General features: G+C 39.9%; 1 protein-coding gene across 5 annotated transcripts in view; it reads left to right on the top strand.

Annotated features, from left to right (window-relative positions):
• Window positions 1-23450, top strand: part of PEX10 (peroxin 10) — a 273167-nt gene that overhangs the window by 211551 nt on the left and 38166 nt on the right. For 4 of the 5 annotated variants that reach the window (XM_089459013.1, XM_089459014.1, XM_089459016.1 and 1 more), the window contains exon 10: window positions 20433-20530. The exons of the other annotated variant lie outside the window; for it this stretch is intronic. In XM_089459013.1, coding sequence (XP_089315139.1) covers window positions 20433-20530 — 98 coding nt within the window. The remainder of the gene's footprint in view (window positions 1-20432; window positions 20531-23450) is intronic. 5 annotated transcript variants of the gene reach the window in all.

A 23450-nucleotide genomic window follows, 5' to 3' on the forward strand; every position in this document is an offset into this window, starting at 1 on the left:
AGAGAAAGAAAATGCAAAGCTCAATTGAAATTGTAACAAAATTTAACTTAATGAAATGTGATAGTGAGGTTGTGTTAATTCCCAATTAAAGCATGCAAGTGAATGAAGTATGAAAGCTTAAACCATGCAAATGTCAATCCACCCAAGAGAAGCCTTCCCCGAAATGGGGAGATAGGATACCATGGGAGAAATCCCAAGCTCCCACAAGCGAGTTAGATCTTTTATTAATATTACAATGAGAAGAGGGCCCTTCAAAGTTCTCAATTATACTTCAAGGAGAGTCCTCACAATAATTGCTTGAAACTTGGACATTAGACCTCCTTTCTTGAGAAAGTAGTGACAAGATCTCACAGAACTTATGCAAGGGAAACACTGAACAGGGTGTGAGTTTCCTCCAAATGCCCAGGCTTAAAGAGGAAAATGGGTAGCCCTCTAGTGAACTCGACTTGGCCAAAATAACCCTCAAAAGGGCTCACGACATCCTTGGAAATCGAACCCCCAACACTTGACAAAGGTCCTGCAAACACTTGTTAGATGCTATGGGAAGTTGCTCTTCAAAATCTGCCACACAAGAGTTAGCAAACAATCCAAACAATGGCTGCAAAATAAGTTAAGTACTAATGGAAAAATCAGCAAGATAAAATGTATATGTACAATTATAATTTACAAAAGGCTAAGCTAATGAGTGAGAGTAAACTCTCGTCTTTGCTTAGCCATTTTCAAGCTCTTAGATAGAAAATGAAAGAAATGAAGTACAATGTTTTTTTTTAAAAGAGATTTAAATTTAGAAGTTCTCGGCTTGTGTACAAGCTATGTGCCGAAATCCCTGCAAAACCACTTTGTAAGATAAGACTATGAAAGTTCAAAGAACAAATGAGAGCTCCTTTAAGAATGTATCAAGAGTGGGTTGGTCTTTCCAAAGATTTCCTCTCACGCTTGATTCTGTAATCCCAACAAGATGTTCCTTCTACAAAACTTCAATCAAGAATTAGTTCTATATAGATTTAGTAATAAACAATGATAAGAAACTCTAGAGATTTATTTAAAACCAACTAGAGCATTCTATACCTAGAGCATACTTCTAAATCAAATGTCAATGCAAGATAGCTCTACATTAACAAATCTACAAGAGCATATGGAAGCAAATTAGATCAAAGCATGAGTAAAAGGAATTATACCAATGCTCAACAATTCATCACACTCGAAAAAGAGGAACACCTCATGAATGAAACCCCAAAGTCTTTATTGATATTTCTGAAAGTACACAAGGCAACAACGCTCCCACAAGCACAATAGCTAGTAACAATATTATCCAATGTGAGAGCCCATGGCTCTATTATATAGAGAGTTGGGAGCAAATCCCAATGAAGAATGACAATGACAAATGGCATTGGGTGACAATCCCAAAGAGAAATTCGAATTTGTTGAATGGAGCTCCAATGCCAAGTGTAAAAATCGAATTCTGGCAAGTGGACATCATTTTCTTCTTCCCTTATGTGCCAAATTCGAATTTTATGGTGGAATGACAAGTGTATATGGGTGGTAACCCATGTGGAGACAATTTCCCACAAAAATCTCCACCAAATATTCTCCTAAATCCTCCCAAATGTGCATTAACTTCACAAATTCGAATTTCCAAGCAGTTTTTTCATTTAATGCCAGAAATTCGATTTTATTTGAACACATATACTTTCTTTTATTTTAGGAGTCCACATCACCTTGGGACTTCACTTTAGCTCCCCCATAATTTTCCACCTCATTTCCACAACATTTAGCATGTGTGGATATTTATTTTTCTCCATTTATTTAATTTCTGGCTTAATTAATTGCCAGATTTCCCACTAAACTTAGGAAAAGTGGGTTTTGAGGGTCCAAAACACATTATTAACTCCTCAAAGTGTGTCATAGTAGAAAGTTGAGGGTGAGAGGTGTAATTTTGATTACTCATACCCCATAAAACTTCTCTATACTATATCTATTACAATTTAAATACAATTTTATTTGCAATTTTTGACTTGTGAGAAATTTAAAAAATTAAAAAATGACTACCTAGACCTAACCAAATTCCACGAAATTTTTTGTGTGATCTAGTATGGTAATATACATCGACTTTAGACACTAAGATGTGTCAGGGGCTCAACTTTCAAACCGTCACCCCGGCTTTGGGGTAAAACGTGAGTGAAAAATCTAGAAAATTATCCGTCTCTAAAAAGAAGGGATAATTAACCAGATAAAAAAAACACTCCAAGGTGTACTCGTTTGCTGATCGAGTCCCAGCATCCTAGGCTTGTTACAGACTCAAAATTCATCATTACTAGTATCACTTATTACAATTCCCCGTAGGGTGTGGAATCTGGGTACAAGAAAGATGATGAGAAGATAGAAGTAGAGTTAAAAAAACCTGTTGACTGAAGATATCTTATGGTACAAGTGTCTTCTGGATCATCCTTGGGCATGGAGTCTTCATATAATCATCAGGTGCCACTCCAGTGGTCAACACGGTACATCTCAGACATGTACCTTCATGCTCTTCTTGAATTCAGGCATCCCTATCACCATCTGACTCACATCAGGTAGGGCCCCATAGGTAGAGCTCTGGTGTTATAGATGCGATATGTCAATTGACATGATCCCCAATGGACCATCCTGCAACTTGATACAAATTGTCAACCCTGAACCCATGAGAAAAAGCATCTTCGAAAATTCTATTTTTTTAACACGTACTTTTCCATCGATGAATGCCACCCTGAAACCTTTGACTTTCATTTCCGAGATGGACACTAGGTTCTTACGATTAGGTACATAAAACAAATTTTTGTAAATGAATTGAGTTACCCTCATTCAATTGAGGGGTAACATTTCGTACACCCTTTCCGGGATAGGTGGCATCGGCTCCAAGTATAATCCCACGATTGTTTCCATCTCTCTTACCAAATTAAAGAGTGCACCCTACTATCCAATGAAGTGCCTTGAAGCACAACAATCAGTAAGCCAGATTCCCGAAGAATCTGAAGTAGAGGGCCAATACAAGATAACGCTTCATCTTATCAAAAACAACATTTGATTCTTCATACGTGGGGTTCCTTGCTTTCTTTGAAGAGTCGGCCATTTCCTTGATGACTTGCATTACCTGTCATTCCTTTGATCATTGAAGATGTCCTTGGAATGATTGTTATCTTCATCAAGAGATGTGTCTCTGCCATTCAGACACTCCTTCGCATAATGGCCGAACTTATTGCAACCAAGGCAAATGCCTTTCATTCTACCCTTAGATCCGGACTTCCTAATGAAGTGATCTTTAGGTAGGCCATCAGAAACTTCCGCTGTGCCATTTTGATAATATTCTCTGCTTCGACTTCACCCTCGGTGAATTTGAAGAGGGATGAGGAGTCCACTGATCCTTTTGTCCTTTCCCAACTGTCTTCGGTGATTGCTCTTTCACTCTTGCTTGGGCATTGTCTTCACCTTAACTCTGATACCATGTTAATTTTAGGTATGTTCTATGCTTAGAGCAATTTATTTCAATTTTTACAGTTAGCTCAATATCTTTTCTAGAGTAGCAATCACATCAGCATTAATGTAAATTGCAGATAAAACATAAACATAAATCGCAGAAGACAAGCCAAGACAAGAGGACACAAGAGGTGGTGCTAGACAGGGACAAACCCTAATGTGGGGAAACCCTTGATCAATTCTTCTTATATGTTCTTCAATAGTTCAGCAGAGAGAGAGATAATACGTTTACAACAGAAGTCAACACTTTGACTTATCTAGATAAGAGCATAGATCTTCTCTAAGAAGATGATACATGAGATCAGTTGAAGACATGCTGCTTCAATTGATTCTCCAAGGTGACTCCTTCACCTATCGTTGTGCTACATTTCGTCATCATGCTGCACCTCACCGCGCTGCACCATGCTGCACCCATCATCACTATGCTGCATCTCATCACGCTTCATTAATCATGACTGTACCCATCACTGTACTGCATTATGTGCCATTGCTACACCATGTTGCCGTACTGACCTATGCTCTGGCTGCACCTTGCTTGCTTGTTGTCCCTTGCTTGCTTGTTGTCCCTAGCATGCTTGTTGTCCTTAGCATGCTTGTTGTTGCATGCTAGCTGTAACATTGCATGCTTGGTGTATTTGCTGCTAAGTACCATACAACTGTCCCAATGTTAGTTAGTTGTCCCTTGCATGCTGCTCTCCTTCGGAGACAGATGCTCCGACAGTTTTTGATAGTTCCGACAGTTTCAGATGTTCCCGATAGTCCCGATAGTTCCGACAGTTTCGGCTGTTCTGGCAGTTCCAGACAGTTCCTTACAGTTCCAGCAGTTCCTGGCAGTGCTCGGCAGTTTCGACAGTTCCCCCTGTTCCTGACAGTTCCGGCAGTTCCCTGCAGTTGCAGTAGTTGCGGCAGTTCCGACAGTTCCTGGTAGTTCCGATAGTTCCGACAGTTTCCACTGTTCTAGCAGTTCCAACAGTTACAGCAGTTTCAGTTGCTCCAGCAGTTCCGGCAGTTCCCGGTAGTTCTAGGTTATGCCTTCTAGATTAGGGCAGCGTTATCCCTTGGGATCTCTCCTCCTACTAAAACCCAAAGACAAGTAGAGAGGAAGAGATCCCGAGTGTTTTGAAAATGACTTGTAGGCCACCTCTATTTATACTAAAACGTTGAGCACAAGTGGGGTTTATTTGGTTGCTGGCCGACCTTGACGAATTGTCCCATAACACAAATAAATTCATACCTCCATGAATACTTATCGGAATCGAATGATATTTAGATCAATCTTACACCTCTCGATGAGAGGGATCCAAGAAAAATATCAGCCTCCATTAATAAGATGACCCACATGGAGTTTGGCCCTAGCACATAGAGGCCCTGTGCTAGCCATCTCTAGCGCTCGGTTCCCTTTCTTTCCTCTCATCCCTCACCTCCTTATTTCTTCGAGCTGTTTTCCTTCCCCTCTATCCTCTCAGCCTAGCTCACGACCTCCCTTATCCCTCTAGCTCCTACTATCGGCTCTCCTGCTCCTCCTTTCTCCTTCTCACTCACAACATCCTCCCTTCCTGCTGACTCTTCTCCCTCACTTTCCCTCGACCATCTCCCTTACAACCTCCCTCATCTCCCTTATCCCCTCGGCCCTAGCCTCCTTTCCTCCCTCAGCCCTTGGTCCCCTACCTCCTCGGGCCTCACCCTCAAGCCCTAAGCCCCCTCTTGGCCTCCTTCCCTGTATCCTTTTCTATTAATTTTAGGTATGTTCTATGCTTAAAGCAATTTACTTCAATTTTTCATATTAGCCCAATGACAATATTCAGATTAGCAATCACATCAGCATGATAATAAAGAGGAGATAGAACATAAATATAAACATCAAAAGACAAGCCAAGACAAGGGGACACAATGTGGCACCAGCCAGGGACAAACCCCATTGTGGGGAAACCTTTGATCAATTCTTATTATATTCTTCAATAGTTCAGCAGAGAGAGATAGTATAAATACATTTGAAGTCAATACTTGACTTGCCAAAATAGGAGATCAAACATCTGAGACCTTCACCATGAAGATGCCACAATGAGGTTGTAGATCTGATGACAAGGACTAAAGATATGTAGTAGATGATATGCCTGGAACAACTCAACCAATTACCCCAAAATACTAAAGCTTTCCTTCCATAAGACTCTCCTTCCTTCGCTGCTTCATTGATCATGTCAAGGCTGCCCATTTGGCAACTTGTAAGGACTGAAGCATATCTTGGCAAACCTGATTACTGGTTAGGGCACAAACTCAGTGTTCTACAACACCTTAAACACCCCCACAGTCCACCTATATACAGTGGCTAACCTTCATATAGTCCATCTAACCACACGTTGCCTTATAAGGCTGCTATCTTCTGAACGTAGCTCCTAAAAAGGTCTCCAACTACTGGCTATGGCCTGTGGCCTAGCCCAGCAGTTGACTGTAACTTTTGGTCCCTACAACAGTGACCCGATTAGCCTTTAAACAACAACATTGTCACAGAGATTTCCATGCTACTAGATGCTGATATATGGCTTCTTTTAATGCTACGGATAGGAGCCTCTCAAGACAGCGGATCAAGGTCTGTTTTTGTTGTGTTTGAGGGTTTCTTCTGACAACGAGATAAGGTCCCTTCATGACCAGTGGCTAGGGCATTTAGGACAACGTATGAGGGCTTCTCCTTTAGCTGTGTATAGGCCTCCTTTACTGTGGCTATAGGGCTGCATTAGTCCTTTTCTCTACGGCTAGGGCATGGCTTGACCTTCCTTTCTTTGCGTCTAGATGTCTCCTCCTAGGACTGCAGCTAGGTGACCTTTCTTGGACAACGTATAAGTCTTCTTCATAACCAGAGCTTGATATTCATTAGGGCAGCGTATAAGACTCCTCCATGACTGTGATTTGATCTCTTTAAGGCAGCGTATAAGATTCCTCCATAACTGTGATGAGGGCACTCCCTCTAGATCTCTCTTTCACAAAAACCCAAACAAATGAAGAGAGAGATCACAAGAGATGAGTGTGTGCAAAATGACTTGAAGACCTCTTCTATTTATAATAAAACATTGATGATAGGTTGGGGTAATTTGGTTGCTGGCCGACCTTGACGAATTGTCACATAACACAAATAAATTCATATCTCCATGAATAAATGTTAGAATCAGATGATCTTGAGATCAATCCTACACCTCTCGATGTGAGGAATCCAAGAAAAATATCCGCTGCCATAAATAAGATGACCCACATGGAGTTTGGCCCTAGTTGCCAATTTTAACACTCCCTCTCAACTAGGGAGAACTCCATCTTCTAATCCCTCTGCCAGCCCGTACTATCTCTCTCATTAATGCAGTGCCCTGTACTGTGCTCCTCTACTCTGCTCTGTTGAGCTATGAATAAGAAGTGATCAAGAATGTATCATACCATCCTCTACTGACCCGAAGTCAATCCCATATAAAGAGAGTGTCTCATACCACTCTTACTGATCTGAAATCAGTTCCACATAAAGAGTGTCTCATACCACTCTTACTGATTTGAAATCAGTTCCAAATAAAGAGAGTGTCTCATACCACTCTTACTGATCTGATGTCAGTTCCAATTGATTCCAGATCAATATCATCCTAGCATAGGGAGTACGGTAGTACATGATGCGTCCATCGGTAGTACTATGGTCCCTATCCTCATTTCCCTGCTCATTGGCTAGATGAGAGGTAATTCCCATGAGTCCCAGACTGCATGGGTAGGATGTCTCAACAGGAGAAGGATGAACCACTCATCCTGCCTACATGTCACCATGGGGTATCCCAGGGGTAGGCTAAACCACTCACCCTGTACACAACAAATCACTAGGGGAAGGTTGAAGTTTGAACCACTCACCCTATCACTGTGTCTCAGCAAGAGAAGGATGAACCACACATCCTGCCTACATAGCAAACCACTAGGGGAAGGCTGAACCACTCACCCTATGGTTGCTCATTGCTCCAAGAAGTACCCCCAAGCCCCCCGGAGCTCCCAGACCTCAATGTCCATATCATACAGAACCCTCAAGAGAGGGTCTCTCCACGACTCCTAGTCATTCTCAAAAAGTCAAGAATTTGACCTTTCCCAGGGGCTTCGTCTGAATATCGACGACCTACACATCAGTCCCAATGTGTTGGAGCCTTCTTGCTCCTTGATGTACCATGTCCCAGATAAAGTGGTGCCTGATGTCTATATGCTTGGAGCGATCATAGAACACGAGATTCCTCAACATTCGAATCCCACTCTGGTTGTCACAAAAGATCATGGTGGTATCCAACACGTGTCTAAACAGCTCACTGAAGAGCTTCCTCAACCAGACAGCTTCACACGAGACCGTACTTGCAGCGATATATCCGGCCTCAGCGGTGTTCAAAGCAACCGACTTTTGCTTCCTGCTCATCCAGGATATTGAAGCAGAATCCATAGAGAAACAACACTCAGAAGTGCTTTTGCGATCCTCCACACTACTTTCCCAATCAGGATTAGAATAACAATGCAGCCTCACAACTCCGACAGTGTATCTCAGTCAATGAATGATTGTGCCCCAAAGATAGCTCAGAAGATTCTTGGCACCAATCCAGTGTGAGTGATGAGGCTCAAGCATATATGGGCTCAACATGCTGACTGCAAAACATATATTCGGATGGAAGTTCACCAAGAAAATCAATGCTACTATGAGTTGATGAAACTCAGAGGCATTTCCTAAATTATGTCCGACAACAATACCACATAATTTCTTAAAGTTAGGCTCCATCGGGGTAGTCTTAGGCTTGCAGTCCATCATTTCAAATTCGAAATCCAACTCCCTCTTACGTTTGTGAATGAGAGGGTCTGCACCTGTCAGAAAGGGGTCATCCATATAAAGCACTAGTATGAGAGGTCTATCATCCACAACCTTAAGGAAAAGGTTTGGATCGACCTCACTCCTAATGAATCTCAGCTTCATCAGATAACTGTCAATCCTCTCACACCAAGTGCGGGGTGCTTGCTTCAAACCATAGAGAGCTTTCTTCAACCTGCAAATATGAGATTCTTGATCATGAACCTCAAACCCCTCGGGTTGTTCCATATCTGTGGTCTCGCTATTACATGAGGGGAATGGTCCCCTTGTAAGTTTTCCTTCGATACATCTCGGACGTGTACCTTCATGCTCTTTTTTGAATTCAGGCATTCCTGTCATCATCTGTCTTACATCAGGTAGGGTCTTACAATGAAGATGGGCAGACCTTCGATGCCGTTGAAGAGATGACTCACTCGACATGATCCCCAATGGACTTCCTGCAACTTGATACAAAGTGCCAGATGGGCAGCCTTGACATGATTAGTGAAGCAGCAAAGGAAGGAGAGTCTTATGGAAGGAAAGCTTCAATATTTTGCCGTAATTGGTTGAGCTGTTCCAGGCCTATCATCTGTTGCATATCTTTAGTCCTTGTCATCAAATCTACAACCTCATTTTGTCATCAACCTTTACAAACTTAGTATGCCACAACACCCTAAACACCCCCACAATCCACCTATATACAGTGGCTAACCTTCATACATTCCATCCAACCACACACTCCCTTATAAGGTTGCTATCTTCTGAACATAGCTCCTAAAAAGGTGTCCAACTACGGGCTATGGCTTGCGGCCTAGCCCAGCAGTTGACTGTAACTTTTGGTCCCTACAAACAGTGACCCAATCAGCCTTTAAACAATAGTATTATCACAGAGATTCCATGCTACTAGACGCTGATATATGGCTCCTTTTAATGCTGCGGATAGGAGCCTCTCACGACAGCGGATCAAGGTCTCTTTTTGCTGCGTTTGAGGGTTTCTTGTGACAGCAATATAAGGTCCCTTCATGAATTGCGGCTAGGGCATTTAGGATAGCGTATGAGGGCTTCTCCTTCAGCTGTGTATAGGCCTCCTTTGCTGCGACTATAGGGCTGCATTAGTCCTTTTCTCTGTGGCTAGGGCATGGCTTGACCTTCCTTCTTTGCATCTAGATTACTTCTTTCTCTGTGCCTAGATGTCTCCTCCTAGGACTGTAGCTAGGTGACCTTTCTTGGATAACGTATAAGTCTTCTTCATAACCAGAGCTTGATCTTCATTAGGGCAGCATATAAGACTCCTCCATGACTGTGATTTGATCTCTTTAGGGCAGCGTATAAGACTCCTCCATAACTGTGATTAGGGCACTCCCTCTATATCTCTCTTTCACCAAAACCCAAACAAATGAAGGGAGAGATCACAAGAGATGAGCGTGTGCAAAATGACTTGAAGACCTCTTCTATTTATAATAAAACGTTGAGGATAGGTTGGGGTAATTTGGTTGCTGGCCGACCTTGACGAATTGTCACATAATACAAATAAATTCATATCTCCATGAATACATGCCAAAATTGGATGATCTTTAGATCAATCCTACACCTCTCGATGTGAGGAATCCAAGAAAAATATCAGTTGCCATAAATAAGATGACCCATATGGAGTTTTGGTCCTAGTTGCCAATTTTAACATTTTCTCAATCTTAGCTCTCGGCCTCAAGGGCTTTCCTTCTCGACCCTTATCCTTGCAACCTCTCTTCCTTCACCTTCTTTGACCATTTTTTTTCTCTAAATTTTTCCCCAAAATTTCCAAAGAATTTTGACAAAATTTCCCTAAAAAAAAAAAATAATTCCTCAATTTTTCTTTTGAGTTGGCATCTGGATCTGAAGATCTTCAGTGATTTGGGAAGTTTATTTCCAAGTATCTTCAAGCCCCTAAGGGTTGAATGGTGCACATCCTCTAAACCCTTACCCCATTTCATTGATTTGATTGAGAGCAAGACTAATACTGGCATAGAGTTTCAGTTAGCTGAAGTTTGACAACAAATTTAGTTTGCATCTTTTACTCCAGTACATTTCAGAAATAGAATTATCTTCAGAAACTTTTGCATGCTAATTGACAAATTTCTGAATATTATTTCATTGCCTTTTTAGTAATTTATTTTTGAGTTTTAAGATCAAATCCATCACTAGATTGGCCCAAAAATTTTCTGAATTGTTAGTTATTAGTTTGTCATGTTAAGTTTCTGCTGTTACAAAAAGAAATATGAATCTTGAATGGTTATAGGATCACTGGTTTAAAATAAATTGCTAGCATTGCCATTTGTTTTAAGAGCAGATTACTAGAACTGATATTTCAGAGTTTGCACCTAATTGTTGTGATCTGAGTTTAAACACTTAATTTAATTCCTGAAGTGCATTTGTTTTTACATGCTCATTCAAGTAGGATTAATTTAGTTTTACTTATGCATCTAATGATCTCTGATTGAGTACCTCATACAAATGGATTTCTGAATATAAAGTGTTTTATTTCCAACATTTTACATTGGTTTCCTATTGTGTTTTCAGTAATTACTTGTGCAGACTTCATATTTTACATTGCTGGTATAAGTATTTGTTTTCACATTAAGATCATTTTTCTGAGCCTTAAGTTAAAAAACACTCATGACATACCTCAAGATAACTCATATTTTAATCCCTCCTTTTGCCATGACATAATTTCACTTTGCATTTTAATATAAGATAGTCGAATCATTTAGCAACAGTTTCCCATCCATTACTTGGCCTTTATTTCCTTTGTAAGATAGTTGACTCCACAAAGCACTGGTATCATTTTCCTCAAATCAAATTGAATCTTTCAAAATCTTGTGCAATCTAAACAAGTATTGGTTGCTTAACTGTGTTTTCCAGATTGGTTGGTTTCCAACTAATCTTTCCTCATTCCATTTCCACAGGGTCCACCCCCTTTAGTCTGCTGTTGGGAGACAACTCAAACAGAGAGATTGGGGATCAAGGTGACAACCTCCGATCAGAGTCGTCGTCGCGGTGCCTAGACATTCTCTGCGACAACATAGAGTTCAGATAGATCCCTGAAGCATGAATGGGACGATAGAGTGTATTGTTCCATCGCTCATCAATCACTTCCCATAGGAGTTGTCTTTGAAACCCCTCATCCTTCTTATCATCATAGTAGCTGCGAATGGATTCCTTGGCCCTATCTATGGCCTCATACAATTAGCCCATTGCGAGCTTGTCTCCATCAACTAAATGAAGAACCTTTACCAAAGGTCCATTGATGCTACACACCTTTTGCACTGCCGCCCATAAGCTTTCTTGGTATGAAACCAACGTGCATATGGCCTCTCCCTCTAGTTTGCGACTATATGGCAAAGCATGCCACTCCTCTGAAAGAAACATTTTCTTCAGATCCCGCATAGAATTTAGGAGGGATTGAAGAGATATGAAGCTACTGGAAATTGTGTAATGGTAGGGTGCACCAACTCTTTGTTGTTGGTGAATGCTCTCATCAAATTAAGAACAAATGCATGATTATATATAAATTTTGTAATGCTTTTTGATGATTCAACAATATCCTTGACAAAAAGAATTTGTCCTATGTCCTCCAACATCAAATCAATGTAGTGTGCAACACAAAGTGTCCAAAATAAGTTAGGATACCTCTCCATAAGCATCCTGTCAGCAACAACATAATTTGCAACATTACCCGTTATGACTTGGACATGTTGTGGACCTACCTCCTGAATGAACACGTCCAACAAATCACGTAATAACCGTGCGTCTTTGATTTGTGCAGATGCATCAACAAATTTCATAAACATTTTCCCCTTGGGACAATTGACCAAAAAGATAATAAGGGTTCTACCCTTTTGATCGGTCTAACCATCTGACATCACAATGCATCCTGTGTGTGCCAATGAGCCCCTAAAGTCCTCCAGTTTCTTAGTGTATTCAACCTTTTCATTATGAAGAATGCACCCTTTAAAGTCATCATATGAAGGGGCTTTGTACTTTGGGCCAACAATAGCAATAACATCAATCGTAGGATGGAAAAATGGATTGAACCTGGCAATGTTGAAAGGAATATCACTCCAAACAAGACCCCTGCCCAACCATGGGATGAGTTTCCTCTTTTCGAGAGGTCAAATTTTGACTATTGAAGTGCTCAATTTGGACAAGGGAAAGTGTATTTTTGAATTAAAGCCCACACATGCATATTTGATAAGGTCAACCCTAAGGAAATTGGACACCCTTGGAATGCTATAAATACAAGTGACCTCAACCACATTTAGACATGATCATGAGATATTCTTCTATTCTCTTCTTTGGTTTGGCTTGCACAGGTTTGAGGCACATTTGCGGAGATTGGTTGGCACAAGTTTGAAGTTGCAAGGTCCGAAGCTCGCATCTCTATTTTTAGGGTTTTGGGTCTCAGCCGCAAGCATGCCATGGAGAAATTTCGACCGAAGACTTTCAACCACATGCATGACACATCTTTGCTGCAACTGGAACCTAAAGGTTGAATTTTGTTTAGTTGGTCGAAGTTTTCGCCTGTTGACCGCAAAGTTCGGTAGTTGACTACAAGCAGTGACAATTAACTACAGGTCCTGAATCAGGGTTTTTGGGTTATTAGCATGGTTGGGTTCATCTTATGTATATTGTTTAGTTGATTTTGTTGGATAGTTGTATGGATGAAGATATGGATCATTGTACTCCCTTTTGTTGAATCATTCAATGACAATCTAACAAGAAGAAGAATTTGAAAGGATTTTCTCCATAGTGGGTTTTGCCCTGGTGTTATATACCTAGGGGGGGTAATATGGGGTACCAAGGGAGGTACCCAAGGTAATAATGTAATAATGGGATGAACCATAGTAATAAATAAGGTGGTTAACCCATATCATGTAAAGGACCACAAGTAGTTAGTAATAATGTAATGGGCCCATGGTATTAGTTTGATGGTATGAGGGAACCATGGTAATGACCCATGGTATTGTATGTATGAGGCCTATATAGAGGCTAGAGACTCCACATGGAGATTGTGAAGGAATATTGTATGAACAGGCATATGGCTTGTGGAGTGTTCTCCTTCCTTAAGGAGTGAATGTATGGTGTTGCCCTACCTTAAGGGTTTGATCAATAAAGAAGCATTTCTATCTATTTCTATCTTGTTATTCTTGGGTTATTTCTATTATCATAATATCTCTGGGTTAGATCTATAACAAGTGGTATCAGAGCTATAGCAAGTGGTATCAGAGCTAGGCATATGGCTTGTGGAGTGCTCTGATACCACTTGCTATAGCTCTGATACCACTTGCTATAGCTCTGAAACCACTTGTTATAGATCTGATCCAAAAATATAAGAGAATACAAATAAACCCAGAAATAAAATAGAAATAGATAGAAATGATTCTTTATTGATCAAACCCTTAAGGTAGGGCAACACCATACATTCACTCCTTAAGGAAGGAGAACACTCCACAAGCCATATGCCTGTTCATACAATATTCCTTCACAATCTCCATGTGGAGTCTCTAGCCTCTATATAGGCCTCATACATACAATACCATGACTTTTGATCTTGTTATTATTGGGATTTCGGGGGCGGTGAGTTTGCAAATCAGATTTGTAAGTTTTGGTGCAAGATCTGTAAAATCTAATTGCAGATCTGCATTCTATATGAAAAAATACCCGGTTTCAAAAAAAAAATCGGTCGAATCGGAGTCCAGATGAAGGAGATATCGCTGATTTTAAAATCAGTGGGGTTGCAGACAATTTTTCAGGGCAGCGAGTTTGCGGCGCAGATCTGGACGTCCTGGTGCAAGATCTGCAAAATCTAATTGCATATCTGGATTCTTTGTGAAAAAATAGCCAATTAAAAAAAAAAATCAGTTGAATTGGAGTCCGGATGAAGGAGATATCGCTGATCTAAAAATCAGTGGGGTTGCAGACAATTTTTCAGGGCAGCGAGTTTGCGGCGCAGATCTGGATGTCCTGGTGCAAGATCTGCAAAATCTAATTGTAGATCTGGAATCTTTGTGAAAAAATACCTAATTTCAAAAAAAAAATCAGTCGAATCGGAGTCCGGATGAGGGAGATATCGCTGATTTAAAATCAGCTCTTTTTGCAGAAATTTTGGTGACGGCGGGAGAGTTGCAGCGCAGATCTGAAATTCTAGTGCTTGTATCAAGATTTCTATCACATGGGTAGATGCAGAATGATTGTTCCATTTCCGAAAACAGGTCATAATACGAATTCTGAGCAATATTGACTAAACTGTGACAATTTCAAATTTTCGCCAAGTAAGTGAAATTTTTCCAAACCTTCATGGCTTCTAGCAAGGAATTTTTTACAGGGAAAGATAATGGTCCTACTATTGAAGAATACATAAAAGAACAGAAATCATTATGGAAAAACAATTGGAAATGGTTTGCAGTGCAATTCTTTAGAGATGATGCAGCCACATGGTGGGGATTACTTAACCAAAAGAAGTGTTACAACTTGCCTGATGAAGAATTTGAAAAATTCCTTTTAGACCGATGGTCTCATACTAGAAAACAAGATAAGGAGAAACATATGGGGTTATTTCCTACTGGTATATCTTTATTGCAGGTTCATGGATTGATTCAGAAGGAGAAAATCGTTGTGTCTATAAATCCTAGTTGCAAGAAAAGTCTTATAAGTGTTAATATGGCAAAAAGATTGCAAGTTCCAGCAAAACACATTGAAACTGCACAAATTGATAATGAGGATGTTCAAGTTTATAAAGATTTGAAGATTTCTATGGACAAGTATGTATTGCATTCTAATTTTTATGCTTCAGATATGGCTAATGTGGATGTTGTTTTGGGATACCTTTGGATGGAAGAGGTGGGTACTATCAATATTAATGTGCAGAAAGAATTCCTGAAGCTCTGGTATAAAAAGAAGAAAATTACATTACAGGATATTTCCATTAATAAACAGATAGTGTCCAAGGAGGCTGAAGCAGAAGATGTTCCAGGGTCTGACATATTAGATGATGAGCCAGTGATGATAGACAATCAAACACAAACAGAGGCTGAAGCAGAAAAGGTTACAGGTGCTGATACATCAGAAGAGGGCTCAGTGGTTGAAGTAATATTGAAAGATAAGACACCACAGATTGCACCACAACATGCACCAGATAACAGTCAGGCTCCTGTAAGGGGTGAATTAAAGAAAAAGCCATCGTGGGTTAAAACTTCAACATATCATCACCCACATTACCCCGCAAGACAACCATCAAGATGGAAACCAATTAGCCACACGGACAACAACCCCCGCAGGACAGATAGAGAGGAGCGAAGATCCACCTACTACACATCAACACAGAAGAGCTACCACGGTCAACTTCCATCTCAAGCGAGCGAGGCACCAGCGAGACCGAGGGTTCACCTCTCTCTTGGATGGCTAGATGCACGTGCATGGTACCAGTGGACTACTCTTTTGAGTAGATCTTATTATTTGTGTTCTTCCCATGTTTCGGGGACGAAACATGCTAAGGGGGGTGGAATGTTATATACCTAGGGGGGATAATATGGGGTACCAAGGGAGGTACCCAAGGTAATAATGTAATAATGAGATGGGCCATAGTAATAAATAAGGTGGTTAACCCATATCATGTAAGAGACCACAAGTAGTTAGTAATAATGTAATGGGCCCGTGGTATTAGTTTGATGGTATGAGGGAACCATGGTATTGTATGTATGAGGCCTATATAGAGGCTAGAGACTCCACATGGAGATTGTGAAGGAATATTGTATGAATAGGCATATGGCTTGTGGAGTGTTCTCCTTCTTTAAGGAGTGAATGTATGGTGTTGCCCTATCTTAAGGGTTTGATCAATAAAGAAGCATTTCTATCTATTTCTATCTTGTTATTCTTGGGTTATTTCTATTACCATAATATCTCTGGGTTAGATCTATAACAACATCGGGGTATATGTTTATTCAATAATGAAAGCATAAATAGATTAATAGTAATACATTTAAATTTGATCCACACATAAAATTTAAATTCATAATTGAATTAAATAATGACATACATCATTCATTTTTATACATACATCATTCATAGGGCATACTCATCATTCATCCATACTATGAGATTCAATAATAAAATTCAAAATAATGAAATATTCAATTACATTGATCCATATCATTCATCATTCATCATTCTACAGTCTACATTGATTTAACAATTAAATTTATCATTCATCATTCTAGAATCTAAATTGTAAGCAAAACAGAGTAGTATATTAGTATTACTATATACTATAATACTAGATACTGAAGTTTGAACACTAAAATAGTAAATTACTAAATTCAAAATTTATATAACTCAAAGTCTCAAAGTCAAAAATAGTTAAGAGTGAGGAGTCAAGAATTGTTATGAGGTCATCAATATCTAGTGTCACAACTAAAATGTTAAAACTGAAAAGTAAAAATGGAAATCAACATCAAGGACTCAATCTCAATGATTGGTCCTCTATATCCATCTGCTGTATGAAGTCATTCGGACCATCAATGGGAATGTCACTATCTAAGTGAGTGTCACTCTCTTGAATAACCAACGAAACTCCAACCAAACCATGCTGCAGGCCATTTGGTCCATCCTCATCATCTATCTGTGGACTATCCTGTGGATCCACATCCCATCGTGTTGTTTATCCCCTTTGATACTCTGATTTGTTCCTATGTGCAAGATGTAGAGAACTGTGCATTGCATCTAGCTTCTTTGCTCCCCTAGAGGAATTATATTCCTTTTGGGGGGGGGGGGCGCCAGAAGCACCCCTTTTGGGGAGTTGTGCCCCCCCATATTGGGGAAACGCACCACCCTTCGCCCCCCCACGACTCCCCAAAAGGGTGCATGGGGAAACACACCCCTAGACGTCCCCCCCGTCCCGTGTGCGTGGGGTGCGTGCACCCTACCCTGGGAACACTGGCTTTTACCTTTATTTTAACTTCATCAACCTCTAGGGCAAAGTTTCTGGCCCAAACTCAAGGATGAGGATATGAGGGTGCCAATCCCAATGAACCAATGACAACAAACCTAAAGGATGGATCTGAAATCATTGGAATGGTGGAGAGTGGTATGGAGAGGTTATGTACACACTACTTCAATCCAAGCTTCCCAAGTGGTGCTCCTCCCATAACCTTAAGGCGTTAGAGGAGGCCCCATGGGACTAGGGTCAAAAGCTAACCTCCTTGGTAATGTGAGAGAACAAGTTTACATTCAATATCGGTTAGTCATCTATATCACCCCTTCATCCATGTTAGAATGCGCAAAACATTAAGTAAAAACACATTTTTTGCAAAATGGTTAAAGTACTTGTTGAATGGTGATCCACCTTCCTTCAAGAGAAATGCCGGATGGTGATAGGTGTTTGATTGGTGCAAATGAAGAAGAAATATGGCGTATTATCATCCATTGAGCAATGTAGGGTTGTTCGCTGGCGAAGAAAATTTTCTTGTATGGGGATACCCACTTTTTGGTGGGTAACAGGGCCCTGACTCAAGGATATGGATATAGGGCGCTAATCCCAATGATCAATGACATTCAACCCAAATAGCGGAGATGAATAATAGGGAAAGATGGAAAGTGGTAAGTATGGATTATTGTGGACACACTATATCAATAAATGCCCCCTATTAGTGCCCCTCCTAAACCATAAGGCCTTAGAGGAAGTCCCACTAGACTACTGGCAAAGGCCAACCTCCTAGGCAAAGTGTGGGAACAAGGATATAATCAGGAGCGATCAATCATCTAGTTTACCCCATGATTCATATTAATATGACTTTAACAATAATTGAAACGACATGATTGTTAAACAGTTATGTACTTGTTGATAGATGACCCACCTAAAGAAGAATGCTAGATGGTAGAGAGCATTGACCAAAGCAATAGGTGGAGAGCTTTGACATAAAGGCATCTTAAGACTATCATAGGGCTGCTGGCTGGCTAGCTGTCAAATGAGGATTTTTTTTTAATTTTTTTTATTCTGATGGGTTACCCACTTTCTGTGGGTAACAGATCTGAAGAACTCCCTTACCAAAACTTTGATCACAAAATTCTTATAAATGAGAAACATTGATATAAATATTGATAGAGGGTGTTAATTGTAAAATTATAATGGACATTATGAGATGTTCTTGTACTTTTTTATTACATTATGTTCGGTTACTTTATGCATTAATGACGTCATAAATTAAGTTAGGACATATTTAGATTGTGGACATTATGTAAGTTACTACATGAGCGTTTCTTCTCACTTATGTAGAAGAACATTACGCCATCGAATAAATCATCTAAGTACACGGCCCTTCTTTATTCTTTCCATTTTTTCCTACTTTTTGTGTGGGTTATTTAACACACTGAAATATTGTTCTCTATGTTAGGGTTTACTCATGGTTTATCATCTCTCACTAGTTTTATTTTCATTTCTTTTTCTTGGAAGTTAGGAATTTCCTTGCCACTCCAACACTACTATTCTCGATTGCTGTACACTTTAGTCCCATTGACTTATTTTGGTCACTCACGGGCATTAATAAATTATCTTATCTCAGTTACAAATAGAAACATTAGTGAGTTTGTAGATAAGATAAGATAAGATAATTTAATGTTATTATTGGCCCAACTAAAAGATAAGTACATAGAATTGCATGACCTTTTTGTAATATCATGTTGTAAAGGGACATTATGAATGTTGTGGTTAATGTAAGAAGCTGCTGGAAACAAAAATTATGATGAGGATAATGTAACTACACATTATACCAAATTTTTGTAAATGTAGATCAATGAAGAACCTGTATCTATAAGCTATGGGAGATCCTTGGACAAGTAGTCAATGTTTCTCAAAAGGGTCTTCCACAACAGAATCACTCTACATACTGAGAAGAAAGCATCCACAAAACAATTTCTCTTCATCTATTCGTTGGAATCTGGATTACTTGCATTGGCATAACGTGTGTTCATTTCATTCCAGTGAAATTTCTGAGCATTTGGCAAATTATTTGATTGATGACATTGGTTGATTCTTTATCCTCGTGACTTGATCTGTTTTCTTGTTCACCAATTAGGAACAACTTTGTGTGTAATGAAGTATGACTTTTCATTTTCCATCACGTTTTTCAGTTGTAAATTTGACAAATAATGATTTCTGTTATTGTTAAAATGGTCTGTATGAGTTATAAAAGGATTCCATTCACTATTCTTGAAGACGTTTAGGATTTTGTAGGTTTCATCTTGAATAAAAAATCCTCTGGTTTCTAGCCATCAGTAATAAAAGCAGCATTTTATCCCTGCCCTGAAGCAAAAAGAACAACAGCCTTGTTCCAGATATCTTGAAAGGAACACTTAGAAAAGCAGTTCCCATCAAAAGAACAGTGATGTCCCTGTTTGGTAGGAAGTCTTGAAGATGAGAAATCTAGGGCAATTAGTTAGGGTTTGATTTCTATCTGACAATCTACAGTAACCATGAGACTTAAAGGTTGTACTTCTAGGGTTTTAGATGCCAACCCTAGACCAGTGGTTCTAACTTCTAACCTTATCCATGCTTATGACTACTAGATTGCTTGCAAACCTTAGAAGGTGTAGGGTTCGATTTACCATGAGGGAACGGGATTAGTGTTTTTGTATGACAAAGGTTTCACAAACCCTATTCAATCGATTGTATGATGAACTCTTAACAAAATTATGCCATACATACCTGCAAATTTGGATGTCATGGTCTCTTCACAAAGGTACTTCAATCTATATTGATTTGCTGTCATCTTCAAGACTTCCTACCAAACAGGGACATCGCTGTTCTTTCGATGGGACCTGCTTTTCTAAGTGTTCCTTTCAAGATATCTGGAACAAGGCTGTTGTTCTTTTTGCTTCAGAACTTCAGGACAGGGATAAAATGCTGCTTTTATTACTGATGGCTAGATTTACTCTCGATGTATTCCTTTACTGCCTGTTGTTCCCCTGATGTATGCCTAATATGTTTATGGTTAAATAGTGCAATTTGAACCCTGATTGTCAATTGAACTGGATGCAATAATGAAAATTGCAGGCAGAGGTGCCCCTGTTTTAAATGAAGATGGGGATGTGATTGCTGAACCATGCCTTGTTAAAGGAGAGTGGTCATCCTCCTCTACATCCTTTCCTGAGGTTGGTTCTCATCTATGAAATATGGGCCAGTTTTGTTCTGTTGAATGTATTTTGTGAAATAAATGATTGCAAATAGATTTATATGCAAGTACAGAACTAGATGTATCTGAATGATTTAGGTTTCTTTAATATCGCTATTTTATTCCTTTAGTTAAACTACACTATGCTTAGCTTACCACATGGACTGACATTTAAATAATTTTTTCTCCAATAGAAGTATTCTATCTTGCTGTATATGTCCTTCATTTGCTTCTGTTTGGACATGTTTAGGAGTAGTGTGGTATATTGAAGCCATATGCAATGTAATAAAATAACAATTAATTGTTGTCTGCATCGTTAGGATGTCAATTAGTTGGGTTAGTTATTGGCTAATTTTGTCTAATATGCGAAGTAGCTACCAGCATCAGTAAATTTAAACAGTCCTTAGGGCTGGAATGCTAGTTTTTGGTAGCATTAGAACTTAGAAGTGCTCTAGCCTTGAAAATTGGTGGAGAGGCCAAGGCACATGAGTTCTAAAGAACCCAAAAACTGTTTGGTAAAATTCCACCCGGATTGTATTTTATTAAAATAATTAATATTTTTAATGGGGTTCCTAAGTCTAAACTTAGAGAAATTAAAATATTAATGGGTATTAATCAAAATATGGGCGAGAATGATCTAGAAGGCGGATCGAGTCATGTTTTAATCTTAGCCGTCGATTAGAGACTTAATCTCGACTGTTGAAGACTTAACAGGAAAAGTATAAAATGGAGGCTTGGGGTTCATTTGGAAACACACACAGAGAGATTGAGGAAATTGATTTTCTGAGGTGAGAAGTTCTCAGGAGGGAAATCGATTGGGGAGATCTTGCCGCTAAGGGGTAGATAGATCCGGGAGAAGGAATTTCTGGAGAAGATTGATAGAGAGGCGGAGAGAGCTTGAAGAGAGGTAGTGCAGTAGCCAGGAGAGCTGACGTTGGGCCAGTCTGGGCCCACACAGTCCTGATGTAGAGCCATAAGGGCCAACGCAGAGCATAAAAGTTGCTTGTCATGCAGAAGCTGGAACTTCCGGGAACAACTGAAACTGCCAGAACAACCGGGATAGCTGACACAGAGGGCAGAAGAGGTGACGCAGGGCTGATGCAGAGCCTGAAACGCTGATGTAGGGCCAATGCAGAAATAGTCGGGGTTAGCTAGTCTTGTGTTGGATCAGCGAAAATTCTATTCGGTGAAGTGAGGTAAAACTCACTCAGATTTTCCTCTAGTATTTTCTTTGTAAAGAATTGCTAGATGAGCATCCTAGATTTGTATTAAGATATTTCGCCTGCATAATAATAAACCCTCAGAACTGCTGCACAGGTTTTCTCGCATTGGGTTTTTCCGGGAACTTTTGTGTCTAAAAACAAGTGTCCTATGTATCTTGTTCTTTGCTTTGTTTTCTGTTTCATGAGATCAAATATTTAATTAGTGTAGGTTGCAAAAGTAATTTGCTTCAGTATCAGAAGAATAACTTGATGAATGTAATTTAAAAATCAAGTAGGTGAAGTAGATTCAGATTTGCTGCAGTAGGGGTTCCTTCAGTCTAGGAATTTTCATATGGTATTAGAGCATTGATTTTGAAACAGGAAGAGCAGATCCAATGATGAGCAGTGAGGCCGAAAGCTACACTTGGCAGTGATTTGAATCCCCTTGAAGGGATTGCGCAGTCTTTGCCGGGAAGTAGAGATTTCGAGGAAATTTATCTCTGACAGAGTCGACAGAGGTACGATTTCCGAATCGTGAGCTTGCAGAGGCAGAGGGAGTGATGTAGAGCCTCAATGTAGTGCTTGAAGGAAGCCGTCTCTGTCGGGGCAGAAATCTGCTGGAAAAGAACGAAGACATGTAGAAGGTGAATTTTCTCCTTAGAGAACTTTCCCCCAGAAAGTTCGAATTTCTCACTTGCTGAGCAACTAAACAGTGCTAAGCAGTGACTAGAGGAGTCAGTTCAATAATTGGGTGAGATGGCATCACATGGGCTTAGAGATCAGGACAGGTTGGAAGGAGCTTCCAACTATGTCATATGGAAGACCAAAATCTTAGCTGTGATGGAGGAATATGATCTTGAAGCCTACGTCGATAGTGTTGTAGCTGTTCTTGCTGACAACAATTAAAAGAAGAAGTAGACGACCGAGCAGGGGAAGGCAAAGAGGCTCATTCGCGATGGAGTTCGAGATCATGTGGTCTCACACTTGTAGGGCAAGGTTACAACGCGGGAGATGTGGGAAGCCTTGTCTTCTCTGTATGAAGGCTCTTCCGAACAACGAAAGATGTATTTAGAGTAGAATTTGTCACTGTTGATAATATCGGCGATATTCGAAAATATCGCGATATTTTCAGCAAAACGATATATCGCCGAGAAAATATCACGATATTTTCTGTTTTGAAAATATCGCGATATTTTCAAAATATCGGCAAATATCGGAAAATATCGGCAAAATATCGCGATATTTTGAAAATATCGCGATATTTTGAAAATATCGGCAAAATATCGGATATATTTAAAAATTTGAAAAAATTATTTTTTTATGCTTGCCGATATTTGCCGATATTTTTGCCGATATTGCCGATAAGATATTTTCTGGACCCTTGCCGATATTTTGCCGATACCGATATTTTCAACACTGGAATTTGTAGCGGACTTCGATGCAGAAAGGAGGAGTGAACCTCTATCTTCAACGTCTTCAGGACACTAGAGACCAACTTGTTACAGTGGGGTCCACTCCTCAACCAACCGCGATGGTGAGGATAGCCCTGAATGGAGTCTTAGATGAATGGCATGTTTTCGTCTAAATCATATTGGGCGGAGAAAAACTACCTCCATGGGAGGAGATGTGGCGACTCTTCAACAGGAGGAGTTAAGGAGGGACCTAGTGAAGGTCAACCTCAGTGGCAGCAGTGGGAGT

Source organism: Pinus tabuliformis, chromosome 7 (assembly GCF_031772625.1).
Source record: "Pinus tabuliformis cultivar Carrire ecotype Pingquan chromosome 7, CPIR1, whole genome shotgun sequence".
Lineage (NCBI taxonomy): Eukaryota > Viridiplantae > Streptophyta > Pinopsida > Pinales > Pinaceae > Pinus > Pinus tabuliformis.